The 17,421-nt window shown below is 43.4% G+C and overlaps 1 protein-coding gene across 1 annotated transcript; it reads left to right on the forward strand.

The window, feature by feature from the left end:
* Positions 1–11,361: 11,361 nt before the first annotated feature.
* On the forward strand, positions 11,362–16,560 carry RASL11B (RAS like family 11 member B). Its single transcript, XM_031941597.1, has 4 exons — positions 11,362–12,338; positions 12,757–12,813; positions 14,235–14,311; positions 15,049–16,560. Exons 1-4 carry the CDS (start codon positions 12,185–12,187, stop codon positions 15,517–15,519), a joined length of 759 nt encoding a protein of 252 aa, XP_031797457.1. The 5' UTR covers positions 11,362–12,184; the 3' UTR covers positions 15,520–16,560.
* The last annotated feature ends 861 nt before the right edge of the window (positions 16,561–17,421 follow it).

Consider the following 17,421-nt stretch of genomic DNA (forward strand, 5'->3'; position numbering starts at 1 on the left):
AATAGAATGCTAAACAAGTTTAGTTAATTTTATTGATGTTCAGTGTTAGATTTCTAATAAAATGCTGTTTTTAAAATGCCATTTCTAACATACATCAGCAAGATTCCATTCCCATTCAGCTACCCTTTGTTTTTCTGTTTCTTTATTTATTCCTGTTCTTTCCTGCTCCAGTCCACCTATCTGTAAGCTGGGTCTTTGAGGATTTAAAATACAGTTATCCCTTCCATATCATGACTTTCCCTCTTGCGATTTTAACATATTGTGGGTTGGTATAAGAAATTAAATGTGAATTTTGGGAGAGTGTTGAGGAAGCCAAAGATGTCACTTGAAGGCCAGCAGATGACACAGAGGCTATGACCAGATACTTAACCCAGGCTTTACATACAGTATTGTAAACACTTTATATAAGAAAAAATTCAGACTTTTCTGTTACAAAGGGAGTGCCAAAATTTTTTACACAGATTTTTTAGATGTGGAAGGGAGAACTGTACTGAGAAACTCCCAGGGTCTGTGCCCATAAGAAAATTAAACATGCTAATCAGGTCAGTGAGGATACAATGGAAATCTATCTTTGGCTCCATGAACTGCTATTATTTTGAGATGTCAGATCCTTCCAATAGAATGTGAGTTCTTAGAGAGTAAAGACTTTCATTCTTTTGTACTTGTATATTCCATGTCTAGCTTACTCGATTCCTGGCAAATAGTAGGAGCTTAATAAGTGTTTGTTGATTGATTGCCCAAAGTCACATGTGGATTCCACATATGTCCAACTGTGCATGTATAGATCCAAAGAACACTAGCCAGTCTCTCGCCTAGGAACAAGGTTGAGGCTCTATCACATAAGAAAGCAATCCTCATTTATCTCTAGGCTCTTTTAAAATAGAATTTGTAGTAAGACTGAATCCTGTTTGGGGAACATACCATCTCCTAACAATAGGTCAAAATAATAATTGTGGTTGGAAAAAACCCATCCTTTGCTGTGCTACACAATCTGAGATAAAGATTTTTGTATGTGCCTATTAATTTCTTGAAATTATATGTCCTACTGAATTCATTAGCTATTGCCATTAACATGGAAGCAAAAGGACACTTCTTTTTAAAACAAAGGATTTTTAAATTTAAAGTTGGGTAAGATTAGTCTCAATGAACACAGGAGTTTTCATACCTTGAAACCCTTACATTCCATTTGGAGAGACTAGATTTCCACTCCAGATGCATTATTAATGGGCTTCACACTCTATTCCCAGTAGAGATGCCCTAGCATACCAACCTTTGTGTTTTTGGTGCTTGGAATGTACAACTTCTCCGGGAACTGCATTCTCCTAAGTGTTACTTCTATTTTAGGGATGTTTATTCTTTATATAGAAACCAGTTCCCTTGTCAGACTAAATGATTATGTGAATCATTTTTCTGTTTTCTAAATGGCCGAAAGGAATTTTTTCTCGACTGTTATTCACTTTCCCCATTATAATAAAGATATGTTGACTGAATGCAAATATCTTAGTGAAAATCCCAAATTGTATGTGCTATATGAAGCAATGGAAAATTGCATTTTGTTGTTGGAAAGAAAATGTCAAAAATGCTTTGGAAGTTGCCACAGCTCCAGTTGCCTCTGTGGCAACAGGCTCATTGGTATGCCTTTGTTAACTTCTGATTGCAGTGCTGAATTCCACAATACATATTTTGAACCTGGGTGTGAACCCAGAAATCAGAATGAACGGCAAATGGGATGAAGGGGAAATGGTCCATAAATAATTAGCACCTAGGCAATATCTGACTGCTCCTATCCATGAGATGACCAAATAAAGCAAAGGAGATGGGCTCCATACCAGAACATTTTGTTCCTTCCTCCCACAACTATGGAGGGAACTAGAAATAAAGAATTCGGGCCCCAGTTTCCTGATGCAGAAAATGAAATTTGTTGCCTCCTTAATTAATTGATGACTTTCTTGTCATCTTTTAGGATGGTGCTGGGAAGCGGCCTGCACATCCCAGAAGGTAGTGATCTCGGGTCTACTCCTAAAATCGTGACAACTGAAGTAGAACCGACGTCATGGAGTGTGCAATTAAACTCTTCAATTTTGCAGATAAGGAAAGGAATCCTGTATGGGCCAGAATGACATGGATACACAAGAATGTCACACAGCTATGACTTCAAATTTAGGGCCTGGCTTTGACCTGGCTGACAACAAGGTCACAGCATCGCCAATAAGGCATTTGGCGTTATCACCTCCTGCATTCCCCTGCCGTCCCTTGGCATGGTAACCAACTATACAGTCCTATAGAAGTTGTTTTTGGGGAAAATGAAATTTCCCAGTGCGTGATACTAGAGGTACAAAAGTTTCTTTAACATGGCAGGTGTGCTCCCATTTCAGCATTAGAAGGGGATGACTACTCAGCCTAATTATTCAAATTCAAACCAGACTTATTCAAATTCAAACCAGACATTTCTATTCCTTATCTACCTGGCCCATGTCTGTGGAGCAGAAACAGGAACATCTTTTGATCTTTGTATCCATCTATGTGGAATATGAACACCTGTAGGACCTGAAGCTAGCAGCTTTAATGGAGAGAAGGGTCAGATGGTCAGGACCATTTGAGCAGGAAATCTTGTTCCACTGAAGAACAAGGGGAAAGATACAGTTAAAAAATGATATCTGCAAAGGCAATAGAATTCTCTCGAGAGCACACAATGATGACTTTTTTAAAATAATGGAGTCATGTTAACTACTAATATAGTTTAATATTCTCTAAAAGGCATTTGTAATCTGGCCAATGGGATTACCTCCTACTTAATCAAAGGATATTGGCAGCTTCCTAATAAGTCTTTAATAATAGATAAAGCATGGATTTATTCAAAGATGCCTGTCATCAGACTGCTTATGAGGAGAACATTCCATGCTCTTAGAAAAATGATTTAGGCTATTGAAAGAATGAAAGAAAAAGGCACAAAAGATGTTTTGAATGAAGATTCACTTTCACTTCTTTTTGCCTTCAGTTTAAATACTTTTTTTTTTTTTTTTTTTTTAAGAGGGGAAAAGGGTAAGACCTTTCAAAGTAAAAAAAGATAAAATCTGTTTAGGATGCAAATTAAATAGAAAATTAACAATTTTTTAAAAATTTTTTTATTTTGTGGAAGGAGGAAAATGTGTATCATTATGCTGCTATAGCAACCAGCTAGGATATGTGGGATGGGAGGAAACAGACATATACTATGAGCCCATCCCCCACTTCTTGGTATTTGAGCATCCTATTAGAAACAACAGTGATAAGTGAGGGCTCTGTTGTCCAGGTGATTTTTCTAATGGAAAGAAAACTTGCTATTTAATTTCCAGTCTGCCCTCCCTGCTACTTTGATCATAAAGATCACGGTCTGGTGATTTAGCATTGTGCCCAAAGGCCAAGTTTGGGGGTGACCTACTGGTTGCTTAGGTCTTCAGACCTAAGAAACATCTGCCCTAATCCTGACTGTTATACTGAGGCATGAGGAAATTAGACCTTTCAGATGTCCAGAGATTTCTTAGAAGATAAACACCCCCGATATGCTTTTCCCTCCATTAAGGCAGAAAATGCTTAGGAACATTTGGTTCCTGGGGCTTTTACTTTTTTTTTTTTTAATTCAATTTTAAAAGCCCACATTACAAATGAGCCCCAGCATAGGGAGAAAGGACATAGCTCTTATTTGTAATGTTCTTTCCAACATTTAATATCGCATTGCGTCTCTGCTTCTTATTTCTTTTATCTGTCCTTTCCAAAACACCATATATAGCATAGGAACATTGGATCAGTTATTTAAAATTGGTATAACTTCAGGAAGTTACTTAAAAAAAGAAATTAGGCTTAGATTGACTACTTATTATGGGACAGGCTGTGGAAGAGCACTGATACATATTGAGTAAAACATGAAATCCAGCTTTGGAATGACTGGAATGTATACAGCACAAGGCACTTATAGCCATGACTTCATTTAGTCCTTCCACCAACACTGAGATACCGTATTACCATCTCCATTTAACAGAGAGGTAAACTGAGGCACAAGGATGTGGAATCATGCAGCTGTTGTTAGGGACATAATTGAACCCAGCATCCCAATTCCAAGTTCATCGCCAATTACGAGACAAATAGGATTTTCAGGAATGAACTTTAAAAAGTTCAAATTCCTACCCAAATCAGAGATATAGAAACGTTGGATCAATCTAACTGAAAATCAAGAGATTTGGAGAAAATATGAGTCTGTTGTACAGTTGGGTCTGACTCTTTGTGACTCTATTTTGTTGTTTTTTTGACAAAGGTACTGGAGGGTTATTAAAATTTTTTTTATCATTTCCTTTTCTAGTTCATTTATTTATTTAACAGATGAGAAACTGAGGCAAACAGGATTAAGTGATTGGCCCAACTAGTAAGTATCTGAGACCAGATTTGAACTCAGGAAGAGGCGTCTTCCTGATTACAAGCCCAGTACTCTATCCATTGGGACATATAACTAGTCTAGATGAGAGTCTGCAAATATCAAAAAAAGCAATGATAAGAACGATTCAAACTTAAATTTTGGGTCCCCAAAGCAAAAATTTCATAACTCCCCTGTCCTTTAACCTTTAAAATGACAGAATGAACAGGTATTTGTGTCTGAAACAATTCTCTCCTACTGGGGGCGGGGGGGAAGGTGGAAGGGGATGGTGACCCAAAGGCTTAGGGGTGAGAAAGGAGGATTTGCACATCTGCTGGGAAGCCTCCTGACTGGTCAGACAGGGTAGAGTTTGCAGCTCCCTTGGGTGACATCAATTCAAGAGAAGGACCATTTGCTTCCAGGGGAGCATGTTTCACGAGGGGCCAGCCACATGCGGCTGTTTTCTTGCTCACTGGTCCATCTATAAATGTAAAGAGTTTACAGTGGCCCCCACTCACCTGCTGCCAAGCTCCACAGCCAAAGCTGATTTCCTCAGATCAGTCGAGTGACCCTATCTCTAAGGAAGACAGAATGGAGGAGAAATTTCACGTACTGAAGCTATTATAGCGGAAAGACTTGGAAAAAGCTTCCTCTTTTCCTTTCCCCCTCTTCCTGGACCTCAGCTATGTCTTCCCCTGAAGGAAGAAAGCTAGAAATGTGCTTTGGTCTCTAGAATTTTTCTTCTTGCTGCATCTGGGGCTGCTGGTTGACTTGACTGGTGAAAGAAGATCACATACTTTGTTCTAGAACATTGCGTCTGAGAATAGTGACTCACTTGACCAGTCCGAGTGACTCAGTTATTGATCTTGCTCATGAACTGTGTCCCAGAAAGGGTACACTCAATTGAAAGGGGGAGGCTACCTGTGGCTATTAGCACCTAAGGAGTTGTTATAGATTAGAGCAGACCCGTTCACTAATTTTCTCTTTGTCTTTTGGCATTTCTTTTCTGTACAATCAAGAGATTGTACAGCTAGATGGATTTGGGGCTAAAAATAAGAAGACCGTATTGAGCTTTTGTGTTACAGACAGAAAAATCATAGGTTGATCCAACTTCCTAGTAACAGAAATGAAATTCCAAGAAGTAAAGAGATTTCAAAGTAAAACTCTTTTTGGCAACCATTCGTTTGGCTGGCAAACTTTTAAGTGGTATGTGGATGTGGATATAAGCATAACCAGCAGCTTTAATGAATGTCTTGATTTTAAAAACTATTTTACAAAAGAAAAAGAGGATGGTAAATGAGACTGACGATTTTTTTCATTAAAAATTCATGTAGATTTTCCTTTCTTTTTGAGGACAGCAGTCTTGCCAAGTCTAAAGTTAAAGCAAAAACCAGGCTTGATTTAAACCATACAAAAATGTGCTAAACATTAGTAATGCTCTCGTTCTCTTTTTTCCACTTGAACTCAACTGTTGGCACTTACATAGTCTTGGATCTTTCCTTTCAAAATATGTTAACCTTTAGAATATAAAGAAACAGGGTAAACTTTCTTTGTAAAAGTAACTTTTAGACAAATGAACTACCAGAAATATTAACCACTGGACAAATAGCAGTTCAGCATAATTGGTGAATCCTTTAATTCCCTCTCACAATGATCATTGCCTTCTCTATCATTCAGCAGGGGAAAGAGAAGGTATGGGTCTAACAGCCTGGTGGACTGGATAAAACACTGGATTCAAAGTCAGAAAGAATAGGTTGGAATTCTCACTCCCAGATAGCAGCTCACTGGCTATTGAAACTTGAACAAGTCAGTTAACCTCTATGCCTCAGGTTTGGTGATAATTATAGCATTTACTTCACAGTGTGGTCATGAGGTTCAAATAAGATAAAGCAGGAAAAAGTGATTTGTAACCCTTATGGTGCTGTCTAAATGTAAGCTCTTGATCATTTGTATATTCCATTCTAAAACTAAAACTAAAAAAATTTCAATCTACTTTGAAAATTTTAGGATACCGTGCAATACTTGAATCCTTTTATTATTATATTTACAATGTATTATAATAAGCATAATTGTTATATAAAATTACATTTTTTATTATTATTAATAGTAGTTTTTGCTAGGATTATGTGTGTTTACCTTGTTTATGGATTATTACATTGCCTATTATAGGGGCAGCTAGATGGTACAGTGAATAGAATGCTGTCTCTAGAATTCAAATCTTCCTCAGTTCATATCTGGCCTTAGATACTAGCTGTGTGACTCTGGGCAAGCCATATAACCCTAGTTGCCTCTGTTTCCACATTTATAAAATCAGCTGGTGTCTTTGCCAAGAAAACCCCAAATGGGGTCAGGAAGAGTTAAACATCATTGCAAACCACTGAACAACAACAACAAATATTGCCCATTATACATGGTGTATCACTTGAGATTTTATTTCATGTTGCTTGTCTTGAAGCACTTCTTGCTACAGGTTACAGGTTAATAAGCAAGAAGATGGAATAATGGAAAGATCATTAAAAATAAAGGTCCTGGAGTCAGTCAGAGTACCTGTGTTCAAAAGTAGTCTCCACCACCTTTGAGTTATGGGAGCTAAAAGAAGTCACTGGATTGCATTGAAGATGATCATCATAATCCTTATTTACTGCACAAAATTGTGGACATCAAGTGAAGATAATGTGCATAAATTTAATTATTAAAAAACCCTTAATGTGGTCTACAATTAAGAGCTATTGTGATCTAACAGGAGAGTTGTTTCAGTCTAGCAAAGACATCAATTTCAGTAGAAAAATAAAATACTTTGGCATTCTATAAGCAAAATCAAGTTTTACTTTTTTTTTTTTTAAACAGCTCTGTTTCTCTGACAAAGATATCCAATGTCACATTGTGATACAGGGAAGTGACATTTGTTTTTTGTTTTTTAAAGTTATGCTAATTGATGCACTGGAGAGTTCTACTTAACTGAAGCTTTCATGTATATGACTGGTAATGAACTCAAGCTATTCTGATACCAGCCCAATTAAGGGCAGAGAGGCTCTATACAAGGTTGGCTGAAATATGATATTTTTCAGTCACAGTGGCTCTAAAAGTGATTGACTGATTCTTGGAAAGGTCAAAATCTGAATAAATGGAGGAAATAACCCACACTGAGGAATAAGATCCTTGGAAGTATAAGTATGTGGGTGTTGTCTCTTTCTCTCCTGATCTTCTCCTTCCATGGTCGAATTCAATTTAATTTGACAAGCATTTATTAAACAGCCACTATTATTTTTCAAAAATTGGGTTTCAAATTCTCTCCCTCTCTCCTGACCCTCCCCCACCTTTGGAGAAGGCAAGAAATATGATATCAATTGTACATGTGAAATCACACATAAGATGTCCATATTATTAGCCATGTTGTCACAACAACAACCCAAAAAAGCAAGAAAAATAAAGGGGGAAAATACCTAAATCTGCACTCAAGACTCCATTGAGATGGGTAGCATTTTTCATCCTAAATCTTTCAGAATTCTTTTGGATCATAATATTGATAAGAATAAAAAAGAAAAAGTCTTTCACAGTTGATTATTCTAACAATACTGCTATTACTGTATACAGTGTTGTACTGGTTTTGTTCATTATCGCTTTGCATCAGTTAATGTAAGTAACTTCATGTTACTTCCCAGGTTTTTCTGAAATCATCACCTTTAACACTTTTTATAGTACAATAGGATTCCAACATTATCATAAACCACAAATTATTAAGCCATTCCCCAGTTAATGTCTAATTCTTTGCCACCATAAAGAATTAACAACTCTTTTCTTTTCTTTTTAAATTTTAATAGCCTTTTATTTACAGGTTATATGTATGGGTAACTTTACAGCATTGACAATTGCCAAACCTCTTGTTCCAATTTTTCCCCTCCTTCCCCCCACCCCCTCCCCCAGATGGCAGGATGACCAGTAGATGTTAAATATATTAAAATATAAATTAGATACACAATAAGTATACATGACCAAACCGTTATTTTGCTGTGCAAAAAGAATGGGACTCTGAAATATTGTACAGTTAGCCTGTGAAGGAAATCAAAAATGCAGGCGAGCAAAAATAGAGGGATTGGGAATTCAATGTAATGGTTTTTAGTCATCTCCCGGAGTTCTTTCTCCGGGCGTAGCTGGTTCAGTTCATTACTGCTCCATTGGAAATGATTTGGTTCATCTCATTGCTGAAAATGGCCAGGTCCATCAGAATTGATCATCATATGGTATTGTTGTTGAAGCATATAATGATCTCCTGATTCTGCTCATTTCACTCAGCATCAGTTAGTGTAAGTCTCTCCAGGCCTTTCTGAAATCATCTTGAACAACTCTTTTCAAAGTGTTGTCTTAAACAGTGGAGAAAGAAGAAGGGAGGGAGAGAGAGGGAGGGAGGGAGAGCAAGATGGAGGGAGGGGGGAGAGAGAAAAAGGGGGGGGACGGGAAGGAAAAAGAGGGAGGGAGCGAGAGATCTTGCCTTCAAGGTTTGCATTCCAATAGGGGGCTATGACATGTACTCAAATAAAAATGATACATGCTGAGAAGTAATGGGTACAGGAGAGGGATTGAAACCATATGCTGAAGAAAACTTTGTTAGGATGGGGGGGAAGAACATTTTTAGTTGTAAGAAATGGAGATTAAGAAAGCTTTAAAGAGAAGGTAGCACCTACCTTGAGTCTTAAGCTTCTGAGATGAGGACAGTGTATTTCAGAAATAGGAGGCAGAACGCACTGAGCTACAATGGGGCATACAATGCTTGGGGGAAAGGGAGTGGACTATTTTGGTTGGGATGTAGATGCCATAGGAATGATTTCAGATGAAGTTGAAAAGTGAATTGGAGTTAGACTGTGGAGGGCATTGCATGCCAGGCTGAGGACATTGTATTGACTCCTACAGGGAAAAGGAGGCAGTAAAATTTTGAGGAGAAATCACATGGTCAGATTGATGGGTTAGGAGGACTGTAGCAGGTATGAGGAAGGAGAATTTGAATAAGAGACTGGAAGTGAAAACAGAAGTGAGGAGTCTGTTCTAATACTCTGAAAGAGCATGATGAACTGAAACAGAATTGTGAGTTCATGAATGGAGAGAAGGGGACAGATGTGAGGGGCACTGTAAAAGCAAAATTGACAAGTACTGGCAGGTGATTGGAGGGGGGTGGGAGAGAGGACAAATTCAGGGATGCCTCAGGTAGAGTGCCCTAGTAAAATGATAGCATACAAAAATGCCTAAGTACACAAAGGGACAGAGTCGGGAGAAGGGGCCATTTTAGAGTGAAAGCTGATGAATTTATTTTAGGACATGTTGATTTTGTGGCAGTGGTGTGACATTTCAATGAAGGGATCATGTTATTAAAATTTACAAGAGAGGTTATGGTTGAATATATGAATTTGGGAGTTATCCCCATCAAGGTAAAAACTGAATCTTTGGGAGATCAGATCAAAAAGGCAGGGAAGCACATGAAGAAAGAATGGCCTTGCTCTTTTATGCCTGTTAATGTCCAACCTATTTTTCTCTGTTGAAATATTACCTACTCTTCAAGATCCAGCCCAAACATTACCTCAATCTTAAAATCTTCCCTGATCCCTTCTGTTGGACTTAATTCTCTTTTTCCTTACTTTTCAGAGAGTACATCTCTCTTGTGCACTTATCATATTCTTGAATTTCAATTATCTGAATGTGTCATATTTCTCTGATTGGACTGTCAGTTGCATAAGAATCAATGTCTTATCTAAAGTTCGTTTCTTTTCCTTATCTGTGTTCTGAATCTAGTTGCTACTTAATAGAAAAATTGAATCAAATTGAATTTGTTTAATTACATAATCCTCCAATATATATTAACGTAATCTTATAATAGTAATAATAGTTCATACTTATACAATGTGTTTTGATTTAAAACCCGCTTCACTCATGACAGTCCTGTGAGCTGGTTGGTGTATTATAGGAAGTATGAGTAGCATCCACGTGGGTCTTTCTGTGCTTGGAGTTCCATCAGCGGAGGGCCTTGAAGAGCGAATGGTAAAAGTTGTTTGGGGGCAGCGGGCTGGAAAGCGTTCCCTGAGCAAACTTTTGTTTGAGCGTCTGAAATTAACCTTGCTGTTAAAAGCTCTTATTAAAAGTTGCAACAACATTTCACTTCTATTGTAACCAATTCTGTGGTTACGAGGAATTGATGCATACATTGAAACATACACAGATAGATATTATGTTTCAAAACAACCAACCAGCTAGTCAGGGAAGGTATTATTGCTTCCATCTCGCAGAACTTTGGAAACATTCAGGGACTCTTCTAAAGGAACGTTTATTGCTAGAAAGCAATGGAAGCGGATGCTTCTAAGTCCGTTGCTGTGAGGTAATGACTGTGTTTCTATGGCCTCTGTGCTTTAGAAGACTACTTAGGAATGTTCTCTGGGAGAAGGCACTTGGCCTTGTCCCAGTATATCCCGTGGGAGGAGTTGCCAGCATCGTGGGTGACACCTAGGACAGGAGTGCTCCGAGGAGCTTTATTTAGAGTGTGAACCTCCGGGATTCTCGCTGGCTTTTAATCTAAGACAATAGGGCTATTTCCTACGAATAGGATGGACGGCGGACTGGTCAGCGGCAGCTGCAGAGGTCCCACAAAACCCTAAAAGGGAGCGATGCCTCCTGGGTCCCGGGGACCCTCCGCAGAGAGCGGGGGGCGGGGGGGGAGGAGCCCCGCGCGGGCGAGAAACCCTGGCCCGCTCGGGGGACGCAGGCCGGCGGGGGGAGGGCGAGCGCTTGTTTGTGGGGCGTGAGTGGGTGAGAACGCGCGGCGGCCCCGACGGCTTCGGCCGTTCTTCACAAAGCCGGGACTCGCAGGAAGCGTGTCCTTGTCCTTGGCGTGAATGTCCCCTTAGGGAGGAAGCGACTGAGCGCGACCGGTCCCCGCCACGGAGCAAGGCTTCCTCAGAGCAGGAGCGGGTGTGAGACGCACCGCCGCCGCCGGGGAACTGGGAGACCCGCCCGCACAAAGGCCTCGCCGGCACAAAGGCGAGGGGAGTCCGAGGGGCGGGGGGAGGCGGCCGCCGCGCTCCCCTCCCCCACGCCCCCCGCCCCCCGCCGCGAGGCCGGGAGGGGCGGCGGCAGCGCGGGCTGCAGGTACCCGCCCGTGCGCCAGGGCGTGCACAAGCACGAGGGAGCCGGGGCCTCCATGTGCGCGCGCCCCGGGGACGGGGAGGGCCCTGGTACGCGGCCGCCGCCCGAGAAAGCCCACGCGGAAGGAGCCGGCCCCCCCGCCCCCCGCGGCCCCGCCCTGCGCCCCCCCTCCCCCCGCGGGGCCGGCCCGAGGGCCCCTTCCAGGTGCTCACGTTGCTCACCTGGGGAAGCGCAGCGGCGGCAGGCCTGGGCTGCCCCACTTTTTCCGAGCCCCAGGGCCTCGGCAGTCTCACGGGGCCCGGCACTGGACCCGGCCCTTTCAGCGGAGGCTGGCGGCCCGGGCGGGGGGTAGGGGGAGGCGAGAAGGGCGGAGGGGGATGCGGCCAACGGCCCAGCGAGGGGGCGGAGTCTCCCCGCGGCCCGCGGCCGGATTGGCTGCGGGAGGCGAGGGGCGGGGCCACCTCGGCACAAAATAGCCTGCGCGCCGGGAGACAGCCGCCACAAACTCTGCCCCTAAGCTTGAGCTTTCGAGCAGCGTTTAGTGGCTACAACCCCTTACCGATCTCCGGGAGCCGCCGCCGCTCCTGCAGCCGCTCCCGCTCCCGCTCCCGCTCCCGCCGCCGCAGCGCCCGCCTCCTTCCCCGGCTCGTCCAGCCCTCCCCGGCCGGGGCGATGCGCCTGATCCAGAACATGTGCACCATCGCCGAGTACCCCGCTCCGGGCAGCGCCGCCGCCGCCGCCGCCATCGAGTGCTGCCTGGGCGCGGGGCCCGGCCGCCGCCTGGTCAAGATCGCCGTGGTGGGGGCCAGCGGAGTGGGCAAGACCGGTGAGCCTCGCGCCCGGCCCCGGGAGGGCGGGGCGGCTCCGGCCGGACAGCGGCTCTCCCAGCGCCCTCGGCCCCGCTCCTCCTCCGGTCTCGGACCTCTCCGGTCGGGCAGCCGCCGTCACCCGCGGTGACGCCGAAGTCGCTCCCCTGGCCCCGCTTAAAGCGCGGGCGCTGCTCCCCTGCTCGGGAGCGGCGCGGCCCTGCCCAGAGGCAGAGGGCTGCCCCGATGCCCGTCCGGCGCAGGTCCTCGGGGGCTCCTCCTCCTTCTCCCCCCTTGGGGCTCTGGTCAGCGACCCGCAGCCTTAGTGTAGACATGGCGTTTCCCTTGGCTTCTGGCCCATTCCCCGGGGAGGGAGAGGGAGAGACCCCCGCCAGCCCGTGTCCCGAGGGTTAACCGAGCTTTCTTTCTGACCCTCAGCGCTGGTGGTGCGATTCCTGACCAAACGGTTCATTGGCGACTATGAAAGAAATGCAGGTGAGCATCTCGCAAAAGGTCCTCCTCCTGGGGGGGGGGGGGGGGAAGGCGGGTTTGGTGCCGTTATTGTTATGGGGCTTTGAAAACAGGCAGGCAGAGCATTGTGACTCCCAGTCCTCCCAAATTCTGCTTCCCTCGCCCCCACCCCCCAGCCCCTGCCATCTGGCCTCATTCCATTCTGCCCTCATTCATCATTTTACCCCAAAAAGGATTCTTGTCCTTGGTATGTTTTAACCATTGGCGTCTCAGTAGGAAGTAGCCTTTGAACTCGGGCTCAGTCTCCACAACACTCTTGCTAGAGCCATAAAAAGATAGCCTGGCTCTCCCCCCCGGAGTGCTAGCTTTCAGATTTGACCTTTTCAACCACAGAGCAAAGCAAAGTAGTTATAAACTTAAACCTCCCTCTTTCCCAATAGCGTGTGTCTAAGAGGAAGAAATGGTGGTGCTTTGACTTTGTTGTTTTTGAGGAGCTAGCCTGAATAATTGTGAGAGCTCACACTTGAAAATCCTTATTAGGAACTAGATTATTTAATTTATATATATATATATATATATATATATATATATATAGAGAGAGAGAGAGAGAGAGAGAGAGAGAGAGAGAGATAATTATATGCACTCATACACATGTCCAGTAGACCATTAGATTGTATTACAAGGTGGTGGAAATCTTCAGGCGAATATGGGAAGGTCTATGCCAAGTAGCTTGCTATGGTTTTGGTCATTGCTACTGTAAGTGGATTAAGTGCCACTATAAGTGAATCCACATTAGTGGGTGGTGTGGGTTGTGCTTTTAACTATCCAACTAACCTGTTTTGAGGTTATGTCAAGCAGTGATCAGAACTGGGGGGGGAGGGGGGAGATACAGGGAAAGGAGCATTCAACTTGATTTACTTGGTTTTAGAAGGACCAGGGGTCAAGTTTTCAGCCACTTATTAGCTGTGTCATCATAAGCCAGTCAGAGTCTTGTTAAACCTCAGTTCCTCATCTGTAAAGTGAAGGATTGTATTAAATGAGCTCTTAAGGCCTCTGCTAATTCTGATATTCTTTGATTTTATGATTTCCAGCATGGAAACAGACATAAGGAAATGCTTGTCCATATATAGAAATAGAGTTTGGGAAGAGGTCAATCCTCTAAAAAAAATGAGTTTCCTGTCATAAAAAAAGACCCTATAAATATCATGCAGTATTCTTTTGTTAAATATTGGCAGACTGCTTTAGTTTTCAGTTGATGACGATGAACCCTTTTCAATTCAAATAAAAAACCCTTATAAGCCCATTAATAAGTTTTTAAAGTACTGGAGCTTTAGGCAGATGGGTTTATTTTGTTTGAGCGTGTGTGTCTGTTTTAATGCAGTGCTTTGAGCACCCTCTCAATGAGAGACAAATAACCTTTTTTCTTTTCTTTTCCCCTTGAATAGGTAACCTTTATACCAGACAAGTCCAAATAGAGGGAGAAACACTGGCGATTCAGGTTCAAGATACACCAGGAGTCCAGGTGAGAACCTTATTTATAGTTTCATAGACACTATCCATTTGTTTATATTTTACATCAAAATGTCATTGCCCTTTAGCTAGAGCCAGCAGAGGAGAGGTTATGAGCTAATGGAATGTTGAGAGGATCTCTTTAGCAGCTGATCAGTCACTGCCTGAGAAATTCTGGGGTACAGAATCCCCCCTCCTTTTACCTGTTACAGGAAAGGAGAAGTCTAGTGCCCAAAAAGGGGGAAAGAGATTTATTCTTGTAGCTGAAAACTTTAGCTTTATGGTGGCATTCACCACAACTTAAGAGTCAGTTTTATATTGTGGAAAGTTAGTCTGTGGACAAAAGAACCATACTAGTGATAGAGTGGGGCTTTTTTTCCTTCTCTCACTTGAACTGGGCAGTTATCCAGGTTTAAATGCTTCCAGCTCATATCTTCACTTCCCCAGACTTACTGTCTAGCCAGCTAATTTCCCATTTTGTGAAACTACAAAGTCTCTCTGCGTGTAGTACTATGCAGGTCAATTTTCCACTTGAGTGTAGTGAGCTGCAGAGTTTTATTTATTCCACCTTCTTGCAGCTGGATCAACATATTCTTAAGAAAGCCAAAATGTGCAGGAATGCAATTTGTATTTATGGCCCTTGGTGGTGCGAGTCCAGAGAGCTCTCCTGACTTAGACTAAGCTAACCAGACCGGGAATTTTTCCTGTCTCCATGAATTCACTCATGATCCTTCTCTTTTTTTCTTTCAGATCCATGAACAAGGGTTGAGCTGTAATGAACAACTGAACAGATGCATCCGTTGGGCTGATGCCGTGGTGATCGTTTTCTCCATCATCGATTACAAGAGCTACGAGCTCATCGGCCAGTTGCACCAGCACGTCCAGCAGTTGCACCCGGGTGCCCGGCTGCCCGTCGTCATCGTGGCGAACAAGGCCGACCTGCTCCACATCAAGCAGGTGGAGCCCCAGCACGGACTGCAGCTGGCCAACATGCTGGGGTGCACGTTTTACGAAGTGTCCGTCAGCGAGAATTACAACGATGTCTACAACGCCTTCCACGTCCTGTGCAAAGAAGTGAGTCACAAACAGCAGGTGACTAGCACCCCAGAGAAGAGGAGAACGTCCCTCATTCCCAGGCCCAAGTCCCCCAATATGCAGGACCTTAAGAGAAGGTTCAAGCAAGCCCTGTCTGCAAAAGTGAGAACTGTCACCTCAGTCTGAGAGCAGAACTTTGGAGAGAGATTTTGGTCTTCCGAGGAAGTAGTCCTGAAGTTCCCATCCCGGAGCATGGAATTCTGGTACTTCAGGGTCTGCGGGAAGGGCTGAACCTGAGGGTCCTTCTGAACTGCTGCAGAAAGGGAAGAGCCCTTTTCTTAGCAGGGAAGAACTGAGGAGCCATGAAAAAGCCCGCGAAGTGGTTCTAGCATGTGGCCAGCTGGATGAGTGCTGTTCCGAAGGGTTGGGCCTCTCTGAATCAGTGAAATAATCCGTGTTGTCTTTCCTTGTGGGGTGTGAGTGCTGTAGTGTATGTCTACACCTGCCTCCTTTGTAAAGAAGCTAGTCAGTTGTAGTTTCACAGGACAAGTACAGAAACACCGTGATGTACAATGAGACTGGAGGAAGTTCTTGTCCCCTTGTCCCTGTCCCACAAGAGTTTAAATTGCCAGTGCTGAAGCACAAACAAATTAATTGCAAGATGCCATTCTAAGTTGGGGGGCAACCAAATTCCTTCATGGATAAGGAGCAAAATGTTCCCCATGAATAAATACCCCTGTTGTGTTTCTGGCCTCTAAACTTTCTGTATGACCAATACAGACATCTGTAAACTTACACAAATGTAAAAAAAAATTTAGTTGATGTTTGCTTGAAATACGATGGGTGTGATTCGCCGGGTCCAAAAGATTCTGTGGTTGAGTATGATGCTTCTGCCGTGGATGCTTAGTAATTGTTAGTAACTGTCCTATTGTTTCCTTCTGTTTTGACATCAGGTGAAGAAAAAAAAGTGGATATCATGTTCATTGATTTTGATGTGATTTGTATAACAGACTCTTGGCGATGAAGTTGGGCTGCCTTCTAGGCTTGGCTGAGCCATGACTGGTGGCTAAATGCTAACGCACCATCTTGCAGCGAGCAGATGGGGATGGGGGAGGTCATACGGTCCCCAAACCTATGGAGATGCACTTTAAAAAGCCAAGTGTGCTTTTGCTTAAACTGTAATTAATTTATTTTGTGTACAATAAAAAGGTCATCTAGATGAACAGACTTTTGCCTTCACTATCTTTACTTTTTAACACTTCTCTTCTGCGTCACACACACGCCATTCGGCAAGAATACCTGACAACTTGCTTGCCAGGTCACACACTAGAGTAGAACCCATCCCACCATTTCCCTCCCTCAGTTCCCCATGAAAACTTCAGGCAGATGACAAATGTCCGCCTCCCCTTATAAGGCACTAAGACTCAACATTCAGCCCACCAAAGTTAGGAAGAGCCTTTCTTAAGTCTGGTTGAAAGACTGCATACCTGATCTTGTAGACCAGGTCTGTCGTTTGACCAATCACCTGTTGTCACTAGGGTTTGAATGTTAAAATATTCCAGGTTAGGGTCTGTATCCACCTGGGGGTGGGGGAATCCAGTGCTGCTTGAGGCTCTGCCCTTGGCATAATAAGTTAGGGCTTTAGCAAAAACAGATGATCCAGAGGAAAGGCAGGTGGTCTAGGGAAAAGTGGGTGGGCCCCTCTTGGAATTAGACATGGATCCATATCCTTTGACACATACTAGCACCGCATCCCCACTCATGATGCAAATAAAATGAATTGGGAGAGAGGATGCTTTCTAGTGGATCGAGATCTCATTTACTGATTGCCTCTGATACACGTCGGCAGTCTGTCTAGCTATGGGTTAATTAATGATTAATTAGACTTTCTTTAAGTCTAATACTGTAAGCTACAAATGAATCTTCAATCTGCACGTTTGGGGTGACAACACTATTCCCTACACTGAAGAAATCCATATTTCAACCACTCCCACCTAAGGAAAAAAGGGAGCCATGCTCCATCCCAGTTTCAACAAGTAGGTCTGGTAAGACTGTCGGTTTCCCTACCACTCATGACATATATCTGGG

Source organism: Sarcophilus harrisii, chromosome 6, assembly GCF_902635505.1.
Source record: "Sarcophilus harrisii chromosome 6, mSarHar1.11, whole genome shotgun sequence".
NCBI lineage: Eukaryota > Metazoa > Chordata > Mammalia > Dasyuromorphia > Dasyuridae > Sarcophilus > Sarcophilus harrisii.

What these genes read in the sequence shown, in the direction of transcription:
- RASL11B (XM_031941597.1), top strand. Translation starts at nt 12,185, where the DNA reads ATGCGCCTGATCCAGAACATGTGCACCATCGCCGAGTACCCCGCTCCG. An exon ending in CAGCGGAGTGGGCAAGACCG is followed by an intron (nt 12,339 to 12,756) that starts GTGAGCCTCGCG and finishes TCTGACCCTCAG; the next exon opens with CGCTGGTGGTGCGATTCCTG. An exon ending in AAGATACACCAGGAGTCCAG is followed by an intron (nt 14,312 to 15,048) that starts GTGAGAACCTTA and finishes TTTTTCTTTCAG; the next exon opens with ATCCATGAACAAGGGTTGAG.